Raw genomic sequence first — 21052 nt, 5'->3', positions numbered from 1 at the left:
GCAATTGTGTAGTTCTCCTTTCTGTGAGAACCCATCTAGGTGTCTGACAGTTCTTATTCAGCTTGCTCTTGTGGTCTCTGAAAGCCATGTCATTTCCCTTGCTAACACAAAATCAGTGACTATAAATTAAGATGAAGCTGATAGATGGGAAGAAAGCACATTCCAAATCTTTTCAAGTAAGTGTGCAGCCAGTGTTGAAAATGAGGTGTGTGTGTCGGTGGGGTGAGTTGCTAGTGTAGTCAAAAAGACAAAGTGTATTTTTTGTTTTACTGGAGTGTGAAGCAGGGAAAGGGTTTATTCTCTAAAGCACTGTGTGTGGAATTATTCCCTAGAGAGGTTTTGCTGCTAAAAGAACAAAGTGCCCTTTTAAAAATTAACATATAGTTGATGCTGTTCATATTTTGGTGGTTGAACAATTTAAAGAATAGACAATCTTCTCCACCTCAGTCACTCACCTCTCAGTCTGTCTCAGGGGGTTGTTGTAAGGTTGCCAACTTTGACTGAGGCTATTTCCTTTTGATTCTTCCTCACCTCCCACTGATATTTTTCAAAACATCAAGCCATTAAAATGTCCAGGATTGCCTTCAACTGACACCTGGAGATTGATTCATTCCTAAGAAACCCCAGGCCAATTCTAGAAGGTTGGCAACCCTAGCTTGTTGTGAGGCTGCATTGGATTGAGATGGGGGACATAAGAAAAGCCCTGCTGGATCAGGCCCAAGGCCTGTTTAGCCCGGCATACTGTTTCCCACAGTGGCCCACCAGATGTCTCTGGGAAGGCCAAAGGCACATGGAGGCTTCCCTGGGCCCACTGAAGGAAATGAAGAACCAACATTTAATGAATAAATTACATACTTGGAGACACTCCAGGGTGGAGAGCTGTAAGGGTGGATAATCTTTACTCTTTTTCAAATCTACAAGGAAACCTTTGGTGTGTTAAAAGCGTTACGTTGTCTCGGGTGTTTAATTAAGATATATATATATATTTTAAAGGATGCCTCAGGTTGCAATCTGATGCACCCTTACTTGAAAGCAAGCCCCACTGCAGGCAGCGCAACTTGCTTCTGAGTAAACCTCCCCAGCATTCCTCTGTCAGTTACCCAAAGCTGTGCCAACCCACCCACGGGGGGATGATGAAGAAGAGTTGCTAGTGTAGTTGCTGCTCCTTCGCAGCAGCGAGTCTGAGAAAGGGCGGGGGGGGGGGCGCCGACTGACTGCTCGTTCCCTAAAACGGACGGGAAGGAGGGACGCCCCGCTTGGTTCAGTCAGCTGCCAGATACAGCCCGGAGGACCCAAATCCGCGCTTTTCATGCTCCGCCCAGCCTGACGGCAGCGGGGAGGAATGCGCTTCCGGAGGCGCAGAGGGAGCAGCGGCGGCGGCGCTTGCAGGGCCCGCCGATCCCCCTTCCCGGCCAGGCGCTTGGAGGGAGGAGTGGCTTTGCTAGCTGGGCGTGAGGGAGCCGAGGCATCGCCCTCAGGAGGCCAGGCGCAGCCAACGCGGGGAAAGGGCCTGACGCGTGGAGGAGAAGCAGGAGAAGCGCCAACTTCTTTCTTTCCAGCGCCGCCGGGGGAGGGAGGAGGGCGACAAAGCAGGACCACGGCCATCATGGCACAGGTAGGGAGGAGAGGAAGAGGCGCCCTCGGGGTGTGCGGGGACAGGACTGGGGGAGGGGGTAGTGTGTGTGGTGGTGGAGCAGCCTGTCCTTTCGTGCCCTCAAGTGTGTGTGTGGCTGCAGTGTGTGTTTAAAAAAAGGTGGGGGGAGGGTGGCGATCAGGCGAAGGAAGGAAGACCACTGCGCTTTGCCTACGCCCTAGGCGGTGGGGCAGGGCGAAGGAAGTGTCTGGTGTCCCTTCAGCAGCCCAGACCAAAGGCGTTGCCTTATAAGGCAGGCTGGGGGGGGGGTTAGTGGGATCCTTGAAGCTGCTGGGGGCGGGGGTACTGGTGGAGGAGGAGAGAAACCTTGCACTTCAGTGGGAACTTAATGAAAACCATCTCTCTCTCCGCTGCTCCCTCCCCTCCAGAGCCAGCTTCTGGGTGCCGCTGGCAGAGAGGTGACTGGCTTAGGCCGTTGCAGAAAACGAAACAAAAGAGTTTTAATGGCACCTTTTAACGGATCACTGTCTGTGGCATAAGTGGGGCGAGGGTTGGGGTGGGGTGGCGGCGGTTGGAGGGTAGAGTCCCTGTCTGCTCGGGTGGGCTCTCGTCCAGGATAGCTTAGGCTAACAACCCTGTTCGCGTTATGGTGCGGACAGAGGACCTGTGTATGTCCGGTTTGGGTGAAGCTTGCATCACTTTCCTTCCACTTTTCTTCCTCCCCACGCTTTGTGCTTGAATGTTGGTGGCATCAACACGGCCCTGGCTGCAAGAGCATGGCAGGGCAAACGTGGAGCAAACGGCAGACAGGAAATGCCCAGCGTGTCATTTCCCCAGTGAGGGCTATTGAGCTCATACTGTGGGCCTTACCGACTTGCACCGACATGCCATGAACTTCGCAGCAGGACTTTTAACCAGAATTCTTAGGATAGCCTTCTGATCTGGGAAGTTACTCCCATTGATTTTGACACGCTTTCAGCCCAGGCCTGTGGCATGCTCACTTGGAACCAAATTCAGTGGGGTTTATTTCCAAATAACTCTGCTTTGCGCATTCTTTTGTTGATTGGAGTAGTGATTCTGGATTTTCTTCCTATGATACCTTCTGGCGGAGTGGACTCCAGTTTGGGGCTCTGACAGTTCCCAGGCCCCAGCTTGCCATGGCACATGGAAATTTAAGTGTGGCCCCTGAGCCAGGAATCAGTGAATGCAACTCGGAGGAGGAGAGAATAACCAAGTTGGGGCAGATTGCTCCCTACTGGTCCCTCACCTTGCCTAAAATGGACAGCCCAAGAGGAAGGAGAATCCTGCCCCTGCCTTACGTGCTTACTCCTTCTGGCCGTGCCCATCTGGCTCAGGCAGGCAGTGGACAGGCATGATCAGGAGGAAGAGGGAGCAAGCAAGGTGTCGATTCTGCCCTCCCATGGAGCAGAAGGCATTGTTGAGGTGAGTGGTGTGTCCACTCACTCCATGGAGTGAAGAGCCTTGCTTTGGGGGATAGGGAGTCCACCTGCCCCATGGGGCAGAGGACAGTCTGGCCCCTGAATTTTTGAAAACTTGTCAAGGCCTTCTCTAGATCACAAAAACTTTTATATTACAAATAAATGTGTGAGTCTAATTATTATTATTATTATTACATTTTATATCCCGCTCTTCCTCCAAGGAGCCCAGAGTGGTGTACTACATACTTAAGTTTCTCCTCACAACAACCGTGTGAAGTAGGTTAGGCTGAGAGAGAGGTGACTGGCCCAGAGTCACCCAGCAAGTCTCATGGCTGAATGGGGATTTGAACTCGGGTCTCCCCGGTCCTAGTCCAGCACTCTAACCACTACACCACGCTGGCTGTAATTCATTTTTTTGGTATACTTTACTGTAACAGACTTACACGGCCTTCCCTCTGAAACCTGTTTCAGTGGTAAATCATGTTTCATTAGTTCTTACTAGGTACATTTTAGGAACATAGGAAGTTGCTGTATACTGAGTCAGACCATTGGTCTATCTAGCTCAGTATTGTCTTCACAGACTGGAAGGGGCTTCTCCAATGTTGCAGGCATGAATCTCTCTCAGCTCTATCTTGGAAAAGCCAAGGAGGGAATTTCGAACCTTCTGCTCTTCCCAGAGTGGCTGCATCCCCTTACAGTGCTCACACTTCTAGTCTCCCTTTCATATGCAACCAGGGTGGACCCTGCTTAGCGAAGGGGACAAGTCATGCTTGCTACATCCACAGAAATTAATTGCAATTAATCCACATAAATCCACAATACACAGAAATTAATTGCAATTTGCAGTGCTGTGCCCATGCTTGCACTATACATGTCCTTATAGGGACTTTCCATTCTCTCCCTCTTTCTCACTCCCCTGCTCTGCTTTCTGAGTAACATTTCATATTACATGTTCATTCTTAATCATTTTGCTTTGTGACTTCCTTTTCCTTTCAGACCTTAAACCACCTTGATACATTTGTTCCATTCATATGGCACCCTTCCTCCAAGGTGCTCAGAACAGCGTTAACCTCAAAACCACACTGAGAAGTGGTTTTAGGCAGAGCAATTGTGAATTGCCTGTGGCTGTCAGGGAGGCTATTGGGATTTGAACTTGGGAAATTCCTTTATCAGGCAGCAGTGATATAGGAGGGTGCTGAAAGGTATCTCATACTGCACAGGAGAAGGCAATGGTAAACATCTCCTGTATTCTACCAAGAAAACCATATGGCTCTGTGGTTGCCAGGAGTCACCATTGCACAATCCTTCCTTTTTTCCTTTTTCACACCCACACCCCAGCTGCCAAGTTGCTATGCTGTGGTGGTGGTGCTGCTGCTGCTACTTTTGAGCTTCTGTTGGAAATTTCAGTCTGACACTTATTCATTTCTAGCTTTTGGTGATTAGTGCTGAAATTCCAGGAACACAAGTAACTACCATGAACTGGGAAATTGGCTTCTGAGTTAACTATGTATTTGAATTTCAAACAGTTGTACCCTAAGCTTTTAGCCCGAAAGCTGGCTTAACAGTTATTAAAACTAACAGTCATAATAGCGTAAAAAGTATGGTAATAAAAATAAAGCAAAAAAGAGAAATAAAAAAGCAACAATCACAGTTTGTATTATTTAGCCTTTAGTTGCTGTGGAAGCTCCAGCAACAGCACCAAATTCAGTAGGAAAATTAAGAATTAAAGGATCAGTGTGCAATACTGAGATTCAGAGCAATTATCTTGCCTGTTTAGAAATACACTGAGAGCATCCTTATCAATTGCAACTTGTATGCTGCATTGTTTCTTATCAAGTTCAAATTCCCGCTCAGTCATGAAGCTCATTGGGTGACCTTGAGCCTTTCACTTCCTCTCACCCTCTTAGTTTGTCTCCTTCAAATTTTTTTATTGATTCTTTTAATTATACTTTACAGACAGTTCGTTCTGTCTGAAGGATGTCACACAAAGGCTCTATTTTCTTACCTTTCTTTTCAAACACACATCTTTTCCAACATGCAACTTAGCTCTCTCACTCCAGTCTTCCTGACAGAAAGTTTGGATCTGGCATAGGCTAGGACAGTGTAGTGTCTGGAGAAATTTCTAAAATGTGTGAGATCCACTGTATTTAGCTCTTTGGTTACTGTTAACTTATTTACACTCCCCAAATCATGCTGCATATTATACAAGAGACTTGAGACCAAGCAAAGTGTGGCATCTTAACGATTAATTTGTGACATCACCTATTGCCATAAATGGAACTGAGGAACTCAACTCTGTTCAGATAATCTATACGCGAGATGAAGGTGGCAGTATGAGGATTGATGAGCGATAAGCAAGGATTGCTATAGTGGCCCACATTCTCTGCAGCATTATGAGGTTGGAGCAACAACTTGCCCTCACAGCAAGCCAGGAGACTAGCTGGGCTGCAGGCTTGGCATGCAAGGGGATTGGGAAGCAATTTATTTTCCTCTTTCCTCGCTTCAAAAGCCTGCTGCATGACCCTCAGGGACATATTTGTGACAGTGGAAAGAGTTTTTGCAGGGAGGGGAGATAAGCAAAAATTGTTTCCCCATTTTTCTGCCCATGTGCTGGTTTGTATAGCAAGCCTTCAGCGTAGCTCATCTTCTGGGTCCCTGCAAGGGTGGAGCAAGATGCCCTGAAACACTGCAGAGCATGTGGGCCCGTAGATTCCAATCATGTGGGAGTTCTTTTTAAGTGCTGTGCTCCTGACACTGTGACTTATGTTGAACATGTGATTTTTTTTATTAGGTTAATTAATGAAAGGCTCATGCGCATTTTAATCTTACTACTCTGTTGTTCTTAGCCTAGCTCTGCTTACTGTAGATTGCTTTATAGTTTGATTTCCCTTTATCATTTCTAAGAATCTCTTAATGACCTGGGTTGAGAAATGGAAAGGCGATGGATGGTGTATGTAGCCAAGTGGATTTACAAGCGTGTATCTAAATGGAGAACAACTCAGTTTAAAAAATAAAATAAAATGGGGAATCTTGCCAGTGACTTCAGTTGGAGGTGATTGAATGTTATGGTGGTTGAATGAATTTTTATCGTAAAAGAGTGGTCTAGAGTGTTCAAATAACATTATATTTTATCCTTACAATACCCTTGTAAGGCAGGCCAGGATCATTATCCCAGAACTGCAGAAGAAGAGCTGATCGATACTAACTTGCCTAAGGCTGCCTTGTGAGTTAATAGCTGAAATTAGATTTGAATCAGGTGCTTTCACTTACTATGCTACATCTTGTAACAAATTAAATAAATGAATGAATAGCTTTATTACGATCACTGATCAGTTATATATAGAAACAGATACTATGTTCAGATAAGTAAATCCTACAGAATACACTAACATAGAAGCCTCATGTAACAACATCTAAAAAGAAGGGCTGGAGGTTAGCTATTGGCGGATTTTAACAGCAAATTGACATACAAATGATAAGATAAGCCACTTTGTTTCTGGTGTAAAAATTGGATGGAAACTGCATGCAAAAAAGAATTTGTTATGAAAACAGAAATGCAGTAGGAATTGATACCTGGTGAGCCAGCGTGGTGTAGTGGTTAGAGTGCTGGTCTAGGACCGGGGAGACCCGAGTTCAAATCCCCATTCAGCCATGATACTAACTGGGTGACTCTGGGCCAGTCACTTCTCTCTCAGCCTAACCTACTTCACAGGGTTGTTGTGAGGAGAAACTCAAGTATGTAGCACACCGCTCTGGGCTCCTTGGAGGAAAAGCGGGATATAAATGTAAAAATAATAAAAATAATAATAATGTTTGGTAATACTCATTAGGATTCATTGAGTGAGTGCTGTGATCCATTTGGGGTTCTCTAGGAGGAAGAGAGGTGAATAGGTTTGACTGTTGTTTAGTACCACTTACCAAGTAAATTCAGAGATACCCAGCTTTGAACCTTTTAAAGAACAATGAAGCTTCCCAGCACAGACGCAAACTATAAGCATCCACCCAAATGATGATAAAATAGATGACTCATGTTTGTGTCACAAAAAATGTATACCAAGGAAATGATTAAGCAGCCCTTTCTAAGACAACATCCAGTTTCATATGAGGAAATATTACAAAAAGGAGGAAAGAAAGGAATAGTCAGCAATAACTGAAGACTTTTTAAAGACCATCAGTGAAATAGGTTGATAATGAAAGGTGCTAATCCTCAGACAGGCGTTCTAAAACAGTGTTTTCATTAAAGCTAGAATATGTCTTTGGAACCATAACTGTGTTTCTTTTTGGACTGGTCCACTGTGACATCCTTGTACTAATCTGCTGTAGAGAGTGGATATTGTTGTGATGTATCCACTCCAATTGTAGTTGTCAGAGGGATTATGAGCTTCCTTATTAACAGGTCATATTTGCATAGATCTTAGTTTATGTTCAGATCACAAACAGGTGAGTATCAGGCGATGCCTGCTAACCCTTTTTGCTTTTAGATGTCCGTGTTCAGTAGAGTATGCAAATTATGGCTAACTTCTGTTAGAGCTGCTGTTTCACCATGTAAACCTGTACAAGTTAACTAACCATGTCAGAGCAGGCAGTTTTGTTTCCTGAAGTGCAGATCTTCCAAATGCATAGTATACAAACACAGGTTAATTAAATAAGGCTATTCTGAACATGCATCTATAGCTAAGAACCAATGGCAGCTTTTCCAAATAGCTCAGTACCCACAGTTAAGGTGGTATTTTCTGTCTCTGATCTACAGGAAGGTTCAGGAAAGATCTTCACTTAGCAGCAGCAATAACAGATATTCAGTAGGAGGTGCAACAAAAGATTTTGCTCTGAATAAGCAATTTGCTGTAATAAACATGTATAGCACTATGGCTAAAGGCTTTAAGCCTTGCCAACTCCAGTCAGTTACCTAATTTTGTTCTTATTATGATCATTATACTTAGCATCTCGCTCCCCCCTCTTTCCGAATCTGCAACGGCTTTTGTAAATTGAGTCATGATGTCTATTAGCCCGGTACATAATGGGAAATATTGAATCTGTTATGATTGCCTGATGACTGTTATGATTGGAATTGGTTTTTGGGGTATGGTCATTGGATTTGCAGTCAGAAATCTGATAAAAATCAGGGGGGAAATTCTCTATAGACGATTATGGGAAAAGGGGAGAAAGCTTGGGAATGACTGGGCAGAGAGCTCTGAAATTTGGTATATGTGTAGTTCAGAATGACAGGACACTGTATTGAATTTTAAGTAAATCCGTCTATTAATTGATATTTTGTTTGAGGTGTTCTTGTGCAAGAACATGTTTTTGGTTTGACAAAATGGTGCTCTTGTGCAAGAATTTCAGCAGTTTTTCAAACAGCAATCCAATCTGCCAATACCATTTTGTATTTCTGGTGCTATTTTGTCTTGGAGTGTTCTGATATGTTTCCGATTTTATTTTTAATATTAGGATAGTGATTCCAATCATTCTAATCCAATCTAGGCTTCTAAATATCTGATCAGAATTATTTCCTATATATCCAGTATTCTTGATATCATTCTGATATCCATATCATATATATCCAGCTGCAAAAGCCTAATATCTATGTAGAACCCACTACTTGAAAGAAAGAAGGTAAGGTCAGAAAATACCAACCTCCTTAACAGGTTTGCCCCCTGAGTATGACTTCAAGTTAGACGAATGACTTCAAGTTAGCTGATTTGATCTGTAAAGTGAAGCAGATTTACAGCTTCTCTAACTTCATAAACCTCTAGAGACAGATAATTAATTTAGGCAATCAGTGTCCCTCTGCTGACATCTGCTAAAACAGAGCTGAACATGTGAACTGATATATTTGCTGCTGCTGTAATTCAGAATATTGGAGAGACTGTTTATAAACCTGTAAGAGTTGCAAAGAAGTTGTTCCTCTCTCCCACTGAATCGTCCTCTCTGCTGTTTGAAATTGAACATGGTACTAGCTTGCCTATCTAGCTTGGCTTTTTTAAAGTCCGGAGAGGGACAAAGTTGAGCAGCATTGTTCTGGCTTTAAAAAACCAAGAGAGTCTAATAAACAGCATGGAAATACTTGTTCCTAGCCTAGGTTTCTACCCTAGTCTAGGATAATGAGGGTTGTATTGGTGAGTGAGAATGGTAACTGACACAAACACAGCTCAAAATTAAGGTAATTTATTGGAATAGCATACCTACAAAGATTCAGTATAGCTGTGAGTCATCCAGGAATCTACCTTGCAGGCCAGCAACACTTTGGGAGTATTCACTGACTCGTATGGTGTCAGCAAAAATTGGTGCAAATATTCTTTTCCTAATAGTCTAGATCAGGATTTCTTAACCTTGGGTCCTCAGATGTTGTTGGACTACAGCTCCCATCATCCCCAGCCACAAAGGCCATGGCTGCAGATGATGGGAGATGTGGTCCAACAAATATATGGGGATCCAAGGTTAAGAAATCCTGGTCTAGCTCATCCTTATGTTGAACACTGACAATTAACTCATTAATTCCAGTAAGAAAATAGAGGCAGAAAGCATTCATAATTATAATTGAATTTAGAGAGGACCATGGCATTCTGTCTCCACATAGATGAAATGGTGGGAATTCTTACAGGTTAGTTTTAACTCCTGCTTTGGAAGGGTTTTATCATTTACAAACATTAGGATCGAGGTAATAATGGTGTAGCTAGTAACTCATTGACAGAAGACAATTCTTGCATAATTCTGCTTGTTTGTTTAGCTAGAGCAAAATGTGTCTTTTTCTCTTAATCTACTTATCCCTTTGGAGTTGAACTCTGCAGAATTTAAGCTAACCTCAGAACCTGGAGGTCCTGTTGGCAAAGAAGATGTAGAGCAAATATTAAAAATAGGTTACATAAATACTCTAGTGAACAAGGTGAAGAGCAGGCCTACACATTTTATCTGGCCTTGGTAGCTAAGCCAGAATTTCTAGTAGCCAGGATTCTACTCCTCCCTCTGGTGCAATCGTATGCATGGCTACTCATTAAGTCCCACTGTATTCAATGAGGCTTACTTTTGGATAACTGCAGTCCTATGCATGCCTACCTGGGAGTAAGTCCCATCAAAGTCAGTGGGACATACTTTGGAGTAGATGCACAGGCTTGGGTTGTTGGCTCTTGACCTTGTGCTGTACTTCTGCATAAGCTCAAGGACAATCTCTTGCTTCTCTCCCCAAGCTGGGAGTGGGAGTAGTGGGCTGTTTTCCACCATAATCGGAGACCATCCTTTAGTAAGGGTATTTCCTCTGTGCCATCAGGAATGACAGGAAGTTAACACAGCAAAGATTTCCTGGAGGGCTAGGTTGATCCCTAATCCCCAGTTCCTTTTCCTGTTGCCTCAGGCTGTACTTCTGCATGAACTCAGGGACAATTCCTTGCTTCTCTCCCCAAGCTGGGAGTGAGAGTAGTGGGCTGTTTTAGTGCTAGACAGTAGTGTTGCCCATCACCCAAATGATCAGCTTCAGCCTTCCCCTTTGGTTGGAGGGCAGCAGAGGCAGACCTTATGGGCATCCCTGCTACCAACCCCTAGGTCCAGCTTTCCCTTCTGGAGCCAGAGAAAGTGTGGGGATCCTATGATCAGTGGTCAGTAGAGGTGCTTCTTGGAACACCTCTGCCATTCGCCACTTAAACGGCCAGCTCCTGTTTTGTTTTCTGCTAGGAGCTGGAGATATGTATGGGGGTCTCTTTTGAAGATGTGTTTTGCTTAGGTACACTCTGAAGCCCCTATGAGGGAAGCAGTACAGGACACTGAAAGTCATAGGGATGTGCACAAAATGCTTCATGCACATCCCAGGAGGCGGGAGCGGTGCCTTTAAATGGAGGCAGGCAGGTTTTACCTGTTCCTCCGGTGAGCCACCCTGCCCACACGGTGCTGTCGTGCTTAGCTTTAAAAACTTAACTTAAAAGCCATAGCTGCAGTGCTGTCTTCTTTAAAATGCCACACCGATGGGATGTTGCTCCTAGCATCCCTTGTTCAGCATCAGCACACAAATAGCATCAGCACACATCATCGGCACAAATGATCGGCACATCATTTGTGTGAGAGGGCTGCTGGGAGCAGCATCCCATTGGCACAGTGTTTTAAAGAAGACAGCAGAGTAGCTGCTGCTTTTAAGTTGTGTTTGGTTTTTTAAAGCATGGGAGTGCTATGATGGCACTGGGGCGCGGGGCAGCGGCGGCTTACCGGAGGAGCAGGTAGGACCAGTCTGCCTCCTTTTAAAGGTAGCCCTTGCACTGAAACGTCCCAAATCGTTCCAGCACCTCTCCAAAGAGGCGCCAGAATGATTTGGGCACATCCCTGCTTAGTCAAACCATTGGTCCAAGTAGCTCAGTGTTGTCAGTGACTGGCAGAGACTCTCCAAGGTTTCAGGCAGGAGCCTTTCTTGGCCCTACCCGGAGATGCCAGGGATTGAGCCTGGGACCTTCTGCATGCAAAGCAGTTACTCTACCACTGATCTGCAGCTCCGTCCCCCATGCTTTGATCATTGGAAGTATTATTCAGCTACTTTTCTGGCTTATGTGATGTTGTCCACCTTCTTCAAGCATATATTCCCAAGAATAAGGGCTAGGAGGTTGTTTGTATTTGTTTGTTTAATGGAAGCTAAACACAGCAGCTTTTTCTGTGCTGCCATGAACGTGCACCTTATGTGCAACCTTGGTTGAATCCTCTACATCCTTAAAGGTAAAACTTTGAGTTTGTACATCTTTGAGCTATTGTGTTTCCAAATGTAGAAAATACTTGGTAAAAAGTGTATTAAATTGTTCCTCCTTTTTGTTATGGAATGGGAGCCTTTGCATGCACCAAGGCCATAGTCCTAGGAACAATAGGCTGGAGCCAAAGGAAACTTCTTTGGATTCAGCCTAATGTACTTTTCAAAATGAACACTCACATTTGCTGTGAAGTTCAGGTGGTGATAGCTACTTAGAACTTGAGGGTAGTCTATAAAACACTTGTTTTTGACAGGGTGTCTCTTTGAAGCCACCTAATGGTGCAGTGGGAAAGCAACCTGCCTAGAAAGCAGGAGGCTGTTGGTTCAAATCCTCGCTGGTGTGTTTCCCAGAATATGGGAAACTCCTGTATTGAGCAGCAGCGATATAGGAAGGTGCCGAAAGGCATCATCTCATACTGCGCTGGAGAAGGCAATGGTAAACCTCTCCTGTATCCTACCAAGAAAACCAAATGGCTCTGTGGTTGCTAAGAGTTGGCACTGACTCGAAGGCACAACTCCTCTTTGAATACTTGTGATACTCAGTGGTAGAGAACACTGGTGACTATGCTTGGGTGGGGACACTGAAAATCAGAGTGCTAAAGGAAATAGCAAACTTCCTTTTCTACAGAGAGAGATTTTACTGTACACATAATGGGCATATGTTTCCTCTATCCAACTAACAAGCTTCTTTTGGGATAGCTTCACAGTCCCCACCCCACCCTGTATAATGTCTAACCCTATCCAGCTGCTTTGACTTAGTTTAGTCCTTGATGGTGGTGATTGGGGAAGACTCGAATGATAACCTGTTATTATAGGACTTAAATTGTATGGTTCTTTTTTGTTGACGATTGACCTTGCCGATCACAGGAATAATCAAACAGATGTTTCTAAGTTCAATCTTTATGAACAAAGTAGCTAAAACATCCCCAGTTTTTTTTAATCAAAGGGGAGTATTTGGTTTTCTTCTTACTGTAGTGGCTCTTAATGTATTTATTCATTTTTACATTTATATCCCACTCTTTTTCCAAGGAGCCTTGAGCAGTGTAAAAAGTAAAGTGTGCTGCCAAGTCGATTTCGACTCCTGGTGCCCACAGAGCCCTGTGGTCTTCTTTGGTAGAATACAGGAGGGGTTTACCATTGCCTCCAGTATGAGATGATGCCTTTCAGCATCTTCCTATATCGCTGCTGCCTGATATAGGTGTTTCGAATTTAGAAATCTTGGGAACATATCAGCGGGGATTCGAACCAGCAACCTTCTGCTTGTTAGTCAAGCATTTCCCCACTGTGCCACTTAAGGTGGCCCTGAGTACATGGTGGTTCTTATCCTCAAAACAACCCTATAAGGTGGGTTATGCGGAGAGATAAGCAACTGGCCTAGAGTCACCCAGTGAGTGTCATGGCTGAGTGGGGATTTGAACTTGAGTCTCCCCAGTCCTAGTCACACTACTACCACTTACACTGGCTCTCAGCTCATTAGGAGCCAGGGAGGACCTTCTGGCAGTCCTTGTGAAGGCTCACAGAGACAGTGTTGTGTAACACATAAGCTGTGTAAGAACTGTCTATTCTCTAAACAAAATTGATTTTGTGAGGCTAAGTATGGGCTTTAAATTGCACACGGCTGCCTCAGTTGGGAGGAGCCGTGGATGGAATGTTTCTATGGTGCATAGTTTATTCAAGGCAGTAGCTGTGCTTTCTTCTAGAAATCGCAGGAAGAGTTTTCTGCTAAATTACTGTATACTATAATTCTTGTGGCAAGGAATGTGGCTCATTTGTAATTGAGAGCTTCATCAATTTTGAGAATCCTTCACTACCAAAATGAACTGGGGTGATAACAAAGGTCAATCTGTGCTGTAGACTGAGGCTGTGTAATCTTCTGCTGTGGAACTTTGCTGCTGCTTCATTATGAGGATTTGTGGGAAATGAATTAATAGTTCCCAAATGTTTGAAAGGTAAAGACTAGTCTGTATTACTAAAATACATCACTTGATTACTTGACACTTGGTGGTTCCTAGTAGCAAAATATCACATCTGATTGTCTGAAAGTTCGATAGATGGTGTTTGATCTGTGGTGGCTCTTTTAAACATCCAAATCAGTACTCAGTCTATTGAGTGAGAGTGTGTGTGTGTGTGTGTGTGTGTGTGTGTGTGTGTGTGTGTGTGTGTACACCAGCCCTTAGACGTTCCGGAAAAGAAGCAAAACTAAATGAGCAGGTCATGTATTGGTGCATCGTACCAAAGGCCTGGAGTGATTCCAGATGTTTAGTTGGTCTTGTCATTGTTCCTGGGTCTTGCACCCAAGAATTCTATCTAGGATTTCTTTTTCCTGCACAGCGCTGTTGCTCAAGAGTTCTAGGCTCCTAAACATTTGCTGATGCTCAGCGTATGAAATATTTTCCTGGCTACACCAGCAGAGGAGGCCCTTTTAGTTCATTAGCAGCGTTACCTCTGTGGCATGCGTATATGTGCGTGTACACACCAGTCTTCCTGATGTCTGCTCAGTTAATTTTAGATCCTGCTCAGGTTGAATCAAGATCACCCCTTTCTGAATATAGTTGTGCACACACTGCCTTTGTACTGCCACCCAGAGCATAACTCATTCCACACATAGATGGGGGGGCGGAAATAGAGGGAATACTGTTCATCAGAGAATAGTGGTTATTTTCTGATGACTGTGCTTGTGGAGTCACAGGCATCAAGAGCATGTGGTCAGTCATGGAAGAAGGCATATTCACTGTGCTCCATCAGGCTCCTTTGTTCTGGACAAGGAACTGCTTATGTACAACAGCTCTCCTTGTTCAAAAAAGCTACCTCTTCCATAAGTCGCATTGTAGGTTTGTGGCTTGTGGATGTGCCCAAGAAGGGAGCTTGCTGTTTGGAAAGTTTCATCGTGGAGGAGGATATTTACTTGTATACAGCTTTCAAATGGTCAAAGCACTTTGCATTATTGTGCTGTAAATGTTAGCTTTGTGAGTAAATGATATTTTCAGATTGCAGTAGGAGGGGCTGAGGCCAAGAGGGAGTGGCTTGCCTGCGTGAATTCACCTAGTGAATTCATTCTTGGAACTTCGATGCATAACTCCGTCTCTTTGGCATCATGCAGCTACACATAATGGAACCATGGTTTTTCGTTTCTTAGAAAAATATTGGCATAATGCATACATTGGCTGAGGGTAGTGTCATACAACATGAGCTGGAGTGTGAAGATTTTCAGTGCTGAAGTTCCAGATACATGTTCAGTGACAGCAACATTTATTTGCAAGCTAAAAATAGGCAACTTATATCACCTGGCTTTTTTCTGTCTCTCCATCACACATGACACTTTCTCATACCTGTCATACCAGGGAAGTAAAATAAGCACTTTGAATAATGATTGCAGAATCATGTGCCCTTACAGCAAGTATATATAGCATGTTGCTGTGTTTTTTAGCCAGTTAAAAGTGCTTTTCTGGGTTTTAAAAGCTTACATTCAGTGAAGGGCATAGTATTTTAGAGATGAATGTCTAATTGATGGTATTAGTGTTATAACACATCATCTTTATAGTAAATGAGAGAGAGAGAAGTTTTGCATTTGGTACTTTTAAAATACTGGCATTGTTATACCAATTATTGGACATTAATTTCAATTCCATAATTTCATTGTATGTGTATTGTATGAAGAACATTTGCTTGAATGCGTTAGGCTTATTTGGGGTCCGTCTTCAAATCAACATATGCAGCATCTGGGTGTTGCATATGTTGATAGTCGTCCTAGCTGTTGGACTACTATTGTTTTAGTTTCAGGAAAGTACAAAACATTTAACAGAATATAGACGTTCAAAATGTTTTGCTGGTGAAACACTTTGACTTGAAACAGGCCATTCCAAGCTCGAAACAGAACACCTTTTAAAAAAAGGTCCTGTTTCGAGCTCGGAGCAGAGCCACCCCTGTTTTGATTGAAACGTTTCAACATTCTGAGCACCACGTCTATTTTGCCCTTGCTGATTGGTTTTCTGGCACTGGATTCTGATTTCCTTGCAATTTCCTTGCTGATTGGTTGGCTTATTATCATACAGATCAAGTGTTGTCATGGGCAGCTGTGCTCCTATTGGCTGGTGGAAGGGAGGAAACACAAAATGAGTGAATTTCAAATTCAAAATGTGTTCAAAGGGACTGGGAGGCAGAGAGAAAGCCCTTCTGGTGTGCCTCTCTTGAAGAAGAGGATACATCAGGACAGGAGGGAGAAAGGTTTGATTTTGTGGCTTTCTATTCTCAGCATTGAGTATAATACTAGTGGGCCCAGGTGCAGAGCATCTGTGCCTCTAGTTGGGCTCAGCGTCCCCCCCCCATGCCACTGCCGTCTCACCCTGGGGGGCCAGCGCCAGGCCATCCCACCACCACTGCCTCCCTCTGCCTCGCCGTCGTCCTCCCAGTTTGGTGTCCCAGGGAGCTACCTGTGGAGGACAATGGGGTCTTTTGAGTTTCCCCATTGTTCCCTATGGCAGGAACACTCAAAACATTTCAAGTTGTTTTGTTGAAACAACAGGCTCGACTGCTGTTTCGATGGAATGTTTAGGCTGTCTTGCATTTCACTGCAAGCTTGAAATGGAGCAGAAAATACATTTCGTACACATCCTTAGTACAGAATTGATATCTTGGAACTTTGTGTGTGGAATACCTGGAAAAATACAGGGTTTGGGTAAAGACTGGGTGTTCACGGTGGGAAGGGGATAGAGGAGAGGTTAGATGGCAGCTCAGGAGCTTGTAAGAGGAAATGATTAGTTTGAAAAACTTTAAGGTCAGTTTTGATGAGAGATTTAGGTCTAGTATTAATTATAACATACTATTTGTATGTTAACCTGTTTACTCAGTACTTGCAACTGAATATGTGGATTGGCTTCATTGAAAAGCATAATGTTTCAGGTACATTAACTATGGTATCCATTCATAAATGCAAATCTCAAATTGAGCCTGGTCTTTCACTTTTAAAAATAGTTGTAATTTGCTATTCAATTGGCAGCTTCCAGAGCAGCTTGCAACAAAATATAAAGTAATCCTCAAGAAAACAGTGTGAGATCCATAAAACAATTTTATTGTTTTACCTTCACCAAAATAAATACAAATGGAGCATCAGGCAAGGCTCCCTGCAGAGAGCATTTCCAGTAGACACTTACTTTCTAGGCTGTAGTAACAATGACAAGATAATGCAAAGTCCTCGGGGACATATTTTTTGGAGGGCATAGAGCATTTCTGCAAAAAGCGGAGATTGGTGAAAATGGACTCATTCCACTCTGCGTGCCCCATGCTACAGAGCTAAGAAAGCTCTCGGCAATGCTGTCACCGTCTCTTGATTAGAATGTTGGCCACTGGTCTGGTTCACAAAATTGTTAAAAACTAGATTTAATGTGGGTTACTGAAATTAGTGTGATTGGCCAAGATGGGAATCTCCTTCTTCTTGGGTCATAAACTATCTTTGGTACGAGTTCACACAATCTCACTAATTTTGGCAAAACAACATTAAACCTTGATTTGAATGACTGTGTAAACTCGGCCACTAAAACAAACCAAGATTAAATTGCCAGGTCAGATATCATGGGAAATCATGGTTGGAATTAATAAATCAGCGTCAAATCTTGGATTCATGTCATGGTTTGGATGCTCAAAAAGCTCTGTATGTTGACTGAGATGGTTCAGACATATACAGTAACCACAATTGGACAAAAGTTCCACATAACATCTTAATTTGCATGTAGTGTTTAAAGGGATGTTTTGTGTTTATGCAATGCCACCCTACCCCCACCTTTTAAAGTCAATTTTTGGTATCTGGAATCCTAGAGAACAGAACAACTTTCATGATGTACATTCTGTTTATATTATAACATTTTTTTTTAAGCAACTGTAAAAATATTGCATTTTTACAATATAGTTGAGAGACCTATATTGTCACAATATTGCACTATCTGAATCACATTTTTGCACATGTTTACTCTGGCATCAGTGTTTATAAGAAAAAGTGAGTGGGGGCAGGGGAGAATGAAATACAACTAGCTGGTTCAGTGATTTGCTTTTTGTTTTCCAGGGACATTTGAAATTGTTCATCTGGACGGGATTGTTAAGCAGCCTCATAGTATGTGTACTTGCCCAACAAGGTAAATGGAATGGCTTAATTCATCTGGCATAGATCTGTGTGGGGTTTTTTTTAGAGCATAGGGACTGTGTAGTTCTACTTTGCCTTAAAGGTTATCTGGAGCTGTCCACACTAGGGTTGCTATGCTGGTGTTTAAGAACATTAGAACAGCCCTGCTGGAGCAGACCCAAGGCCTGTCTAGTCCAGCATCCTGTCTCACACAGTGGCCCACCAGATGCATCTGAGAAGCCCACAGGCAAGAGGAGAGGGCATGCCCCCTCCCTTGCTGTTTCTCCCCTGCAACTGGTATTCATCTTGCCTCTGAGGCTGGGAGGTGGCCTATAGCCACCAGGCTTACATAAGAACAGCCCTGCTGGATCAAGCCCAAGGCCCATCTAGTCCAGCATCCTGTTTCACACAGTGGCCCACCAGATGTCTCTTGGGAGCCCACAGGCAAGAGGTATGTGCATGCCCTCTCTCCTGCTGTTGCTCCCCTGCAGCTGGTATTTAATTATGCGCTGTGTGAAAAAGTACTTCCTCTTGTCAGTCCTAAATTTCACAACCTTCAGTTTCATTCTGGTTCTCCCCATGAAACTGGGGAGAAATACTTTTGACTTGTAGCCATTGATAGTAGTGAAAACCAGCTTGAGGTCGAGCCGGTTCACCATTGATCTGGGCCAGCTTGAAGGCTGGCCCTCGGACTGAGCCCGGTTTGGCTTGAGGTCGAAACAAACTCCCTGGGCCAGTTTGGGGCTGGTTCAGGGTTCTAAATGTTTTATTTGTTTACTCACATACATGCATATTTATATTTAAACTTATTGCCATAGCCAAGGGAGGGCGTTTCTGGACGTTCAGCTTCCCTCTGCCAGTCTCCCCTTGGTCTTCTGTGGGCTGGTTCGGGCCATTTTCAAGCCCTTTCGGCCCTTTCTGAGGTAGTAGCGGCCCTTTTGGAGGCTGCCACACATGCTCCCTGACCATTTGCGTGACCCGGTCATGACATGTTTGTTTAGGAGATGTGTGCCATTAGAAGTGGTCCTAATTCCCAAGCTAATTAGGAGGAGAAAAAAGCCAGTATTAGTGCAGAGCATCTGTGCTAGGCACCCACTTCTTTGGCTTTAATAATTTGCGCTAGTACAGGTTCTTTTTGGGCCCTTGGCATCTGTGGAATGGATTGTCAAACATTAGTAATATTCATGTTAATTATTGATATTTGAGTTATCTAATTATTGATATTTGAACTATAGTTTGGCTGCTAGTGAAACATCTAGTTATCTCAATACTAACTGTGCTGTTGCCATTTCTAAAAACTCAACATGTTTGTACTTTCATGCAGGTGGGAACAATTGTATAAAACATAATGCAAAATCATGTGCTGACTGTATACAAGCTGGATCAAATTGTGGATGGTGCAAAAATATAGTAGGTATTTTTTCCTTGAAATTTTGTATCCATTGCTTTATTTTCCACTGTGTTGTATATGCAGGAATTCTTATTTACACAATAATTTTCTATGGCACCTTTCTTGTCACTTGATAAATTAGCCAGCTGTAACTCCAAGTGAGCAAACTGGAGGAAAATTTTAACCATAATTTTGGCACTGTGGATATAATCATGCATGATAAAATGTATGCAAAAGCTATCCTTGCAATTAAGACAATCCTGCACATTCTCTTTTCTAAACTGCCCATTCTGGGAGTAGGTAGGTCAGGTAGGGGGATAAAGCAAAAAAAAAAAAAAAAAAACAACAACAACAACAAAAAACAAAAAAACCCACCCACCCCCAAAAAAACCCACAAAACTAATTCAAAGCTGGGTGGGAAAAGCCAAGTATCCATTCCCCATTGCTCCTGTTAAGAAGGAAATTAGACCTTGCTATTTGTTCAGGCCTTTGCCCCTTAGGAGATTTTTCCTTTCTGTATTTTATGTTGTGTTGTGGTTGTTTTAATGTTGTTTTATGGATTTTACTGTTGTATTTTAACCTTGTAAACTATCTTGGGTAAGCTTATGAAAGGTGGAATAGAAATTCAACTATAAACAAATAGCAGCAGGAAGCCACGTGACTAGGCAAAGGCTTTCTGTCTACCTTTATTTTAAGACTCCTGAGAGCCCTTGTGCATGCCTAAGATACTTCTGTGAGCAGACGATGGTGCATTTCACCTTCCAGCTACAACTTCTTGTGCTGTGTTGAATGCCTCTCCAGAGCATGTGCCATCCTTCAGGAGAGATTTGGTGGGGGGTGGGGGGAGGACAGGACAAGTTCTGATGGGAAGGAGGGCCTTGAAAGCCTTGACTTGTGTATACAACATAGCATATGACTTTTTAGATCCCAGTGTGAAATGACTGCAGAAAATGGTAGACAGCCTTTATTTCATGGGGAAAGATTCTAGGTCTTTGAGGTTCCATTAGAACAAGTGCCGTTGCCATAGTTTGCGGGGGTAGGGTGGGGTGGGGAGTCATTTTTCAGGGAATTCCGATTCCTAGGTGTCTGTCAAGATCTTCTTTTTTCAGAATTTAGATTTCATCTTTGTATAATTCAGATGTGCCCCCCTTTGCCTTGTCAAACAAATCTTCCTCAGCCCTTGGGTTAGTGCTTATATTGATCTGTTATTGGCTTGAGAAGGAGAGGTTGCAAGACTCACCCCTTGTCCTTGCTGGATTGCTTCTCAGGGTCCGAAATGCTGCTTCTTATATTCCTACTGGGGTAGCACTTGCAACCTGTCCCCAGCATCTCCAGTTTTGGATTAAAAGCAGTAGAAAAATACAAAATCTAGACACAAGCTGGCAATCTGATGCTTGCATTGCAGGCAGAATCAGAAAAAGCACACGAGAAACTGAATAGAGAATTAGAATGGAGGAGACTAGCATCAAGTTTTCTTTGTCCACTAACTGGGTGTTGTGTTCTGTTTTTAGGCAAAGTAGTAAAATGATCAAGTAGGGATCCACAAATCTTAGCTTTCAAGCCAGCCATGGTTTATGATCACCTGGCCAAGAAGAGCAGGGATTCTGCCTTGCACCCCCTGGTGCAAGAACAGCAAGATTGATTCTTGCTGTTTCTGAGTGCCTCCCAGCAGGAGGCAGATGCCTTCCCTCATTCATCTGCATTGCGCTGGCTGGAACACACTCAGAAGTGGCGCGGATTTTGTCTGCTACTTGTAAGCATGTCCCAGCTCTATGCAACGTGACTGAAGGACCCTACTTTT

The 21052-nt window shown here is 43.5% G+C and overlaps 1 protein-coding gene across 2 annotated transcripts in view; it reads left to right on the top strand.

Moving 5' to 3' along the window:
• The first annotated feature begins 1327 nt into the window (after positions 1-1327).
• The window catches only part of ITGB1 (integrin subunit beta 1), a 69503-nt gene continuing 49778 nt past the window's right edge, over positions 1328-21052 (top strand). For both annotated transcript variants that reach the window (XM_053261197.1, XM_053261196.1), the window contains exons 1-3: positions 1328-1615; positions 17805-17874; positions 19186-19271. In XM_053261197.1, coding sequence (XP_053117172.1) covers positions 1343-1615; positions 17805-17874; positions 19186-19271 — 429 coding nt within the window. In that variant the 5' untranslated portion in view covers positions 1328-1342. The remainder of the gene's footprint in view (positions 1616-17804; positions 17875-19185; positions 19272-21052) is intronic.

The sequence above is a fragment of the Hemicordylus capensis genome, chromosome 6, assembly GCF_027244095.1.
Source record: "Hemicordylus capensis ecotype Gifberg chromosome 6, rHemCap1.1.pri, whole genome shotgun sequence".
Taxonomy (NCBI): Eukaryota; Metazoa; Chordata; class Lepidosauria; order Squamata; family Cordylidae; genus Hemicordylus; species Hemicordylus capensis.
The sequence above is the reverse complement of the archived record's forward strand: the minus strand, read 5'-3'. Positions and strand labels throughout refer to the sequence as shown.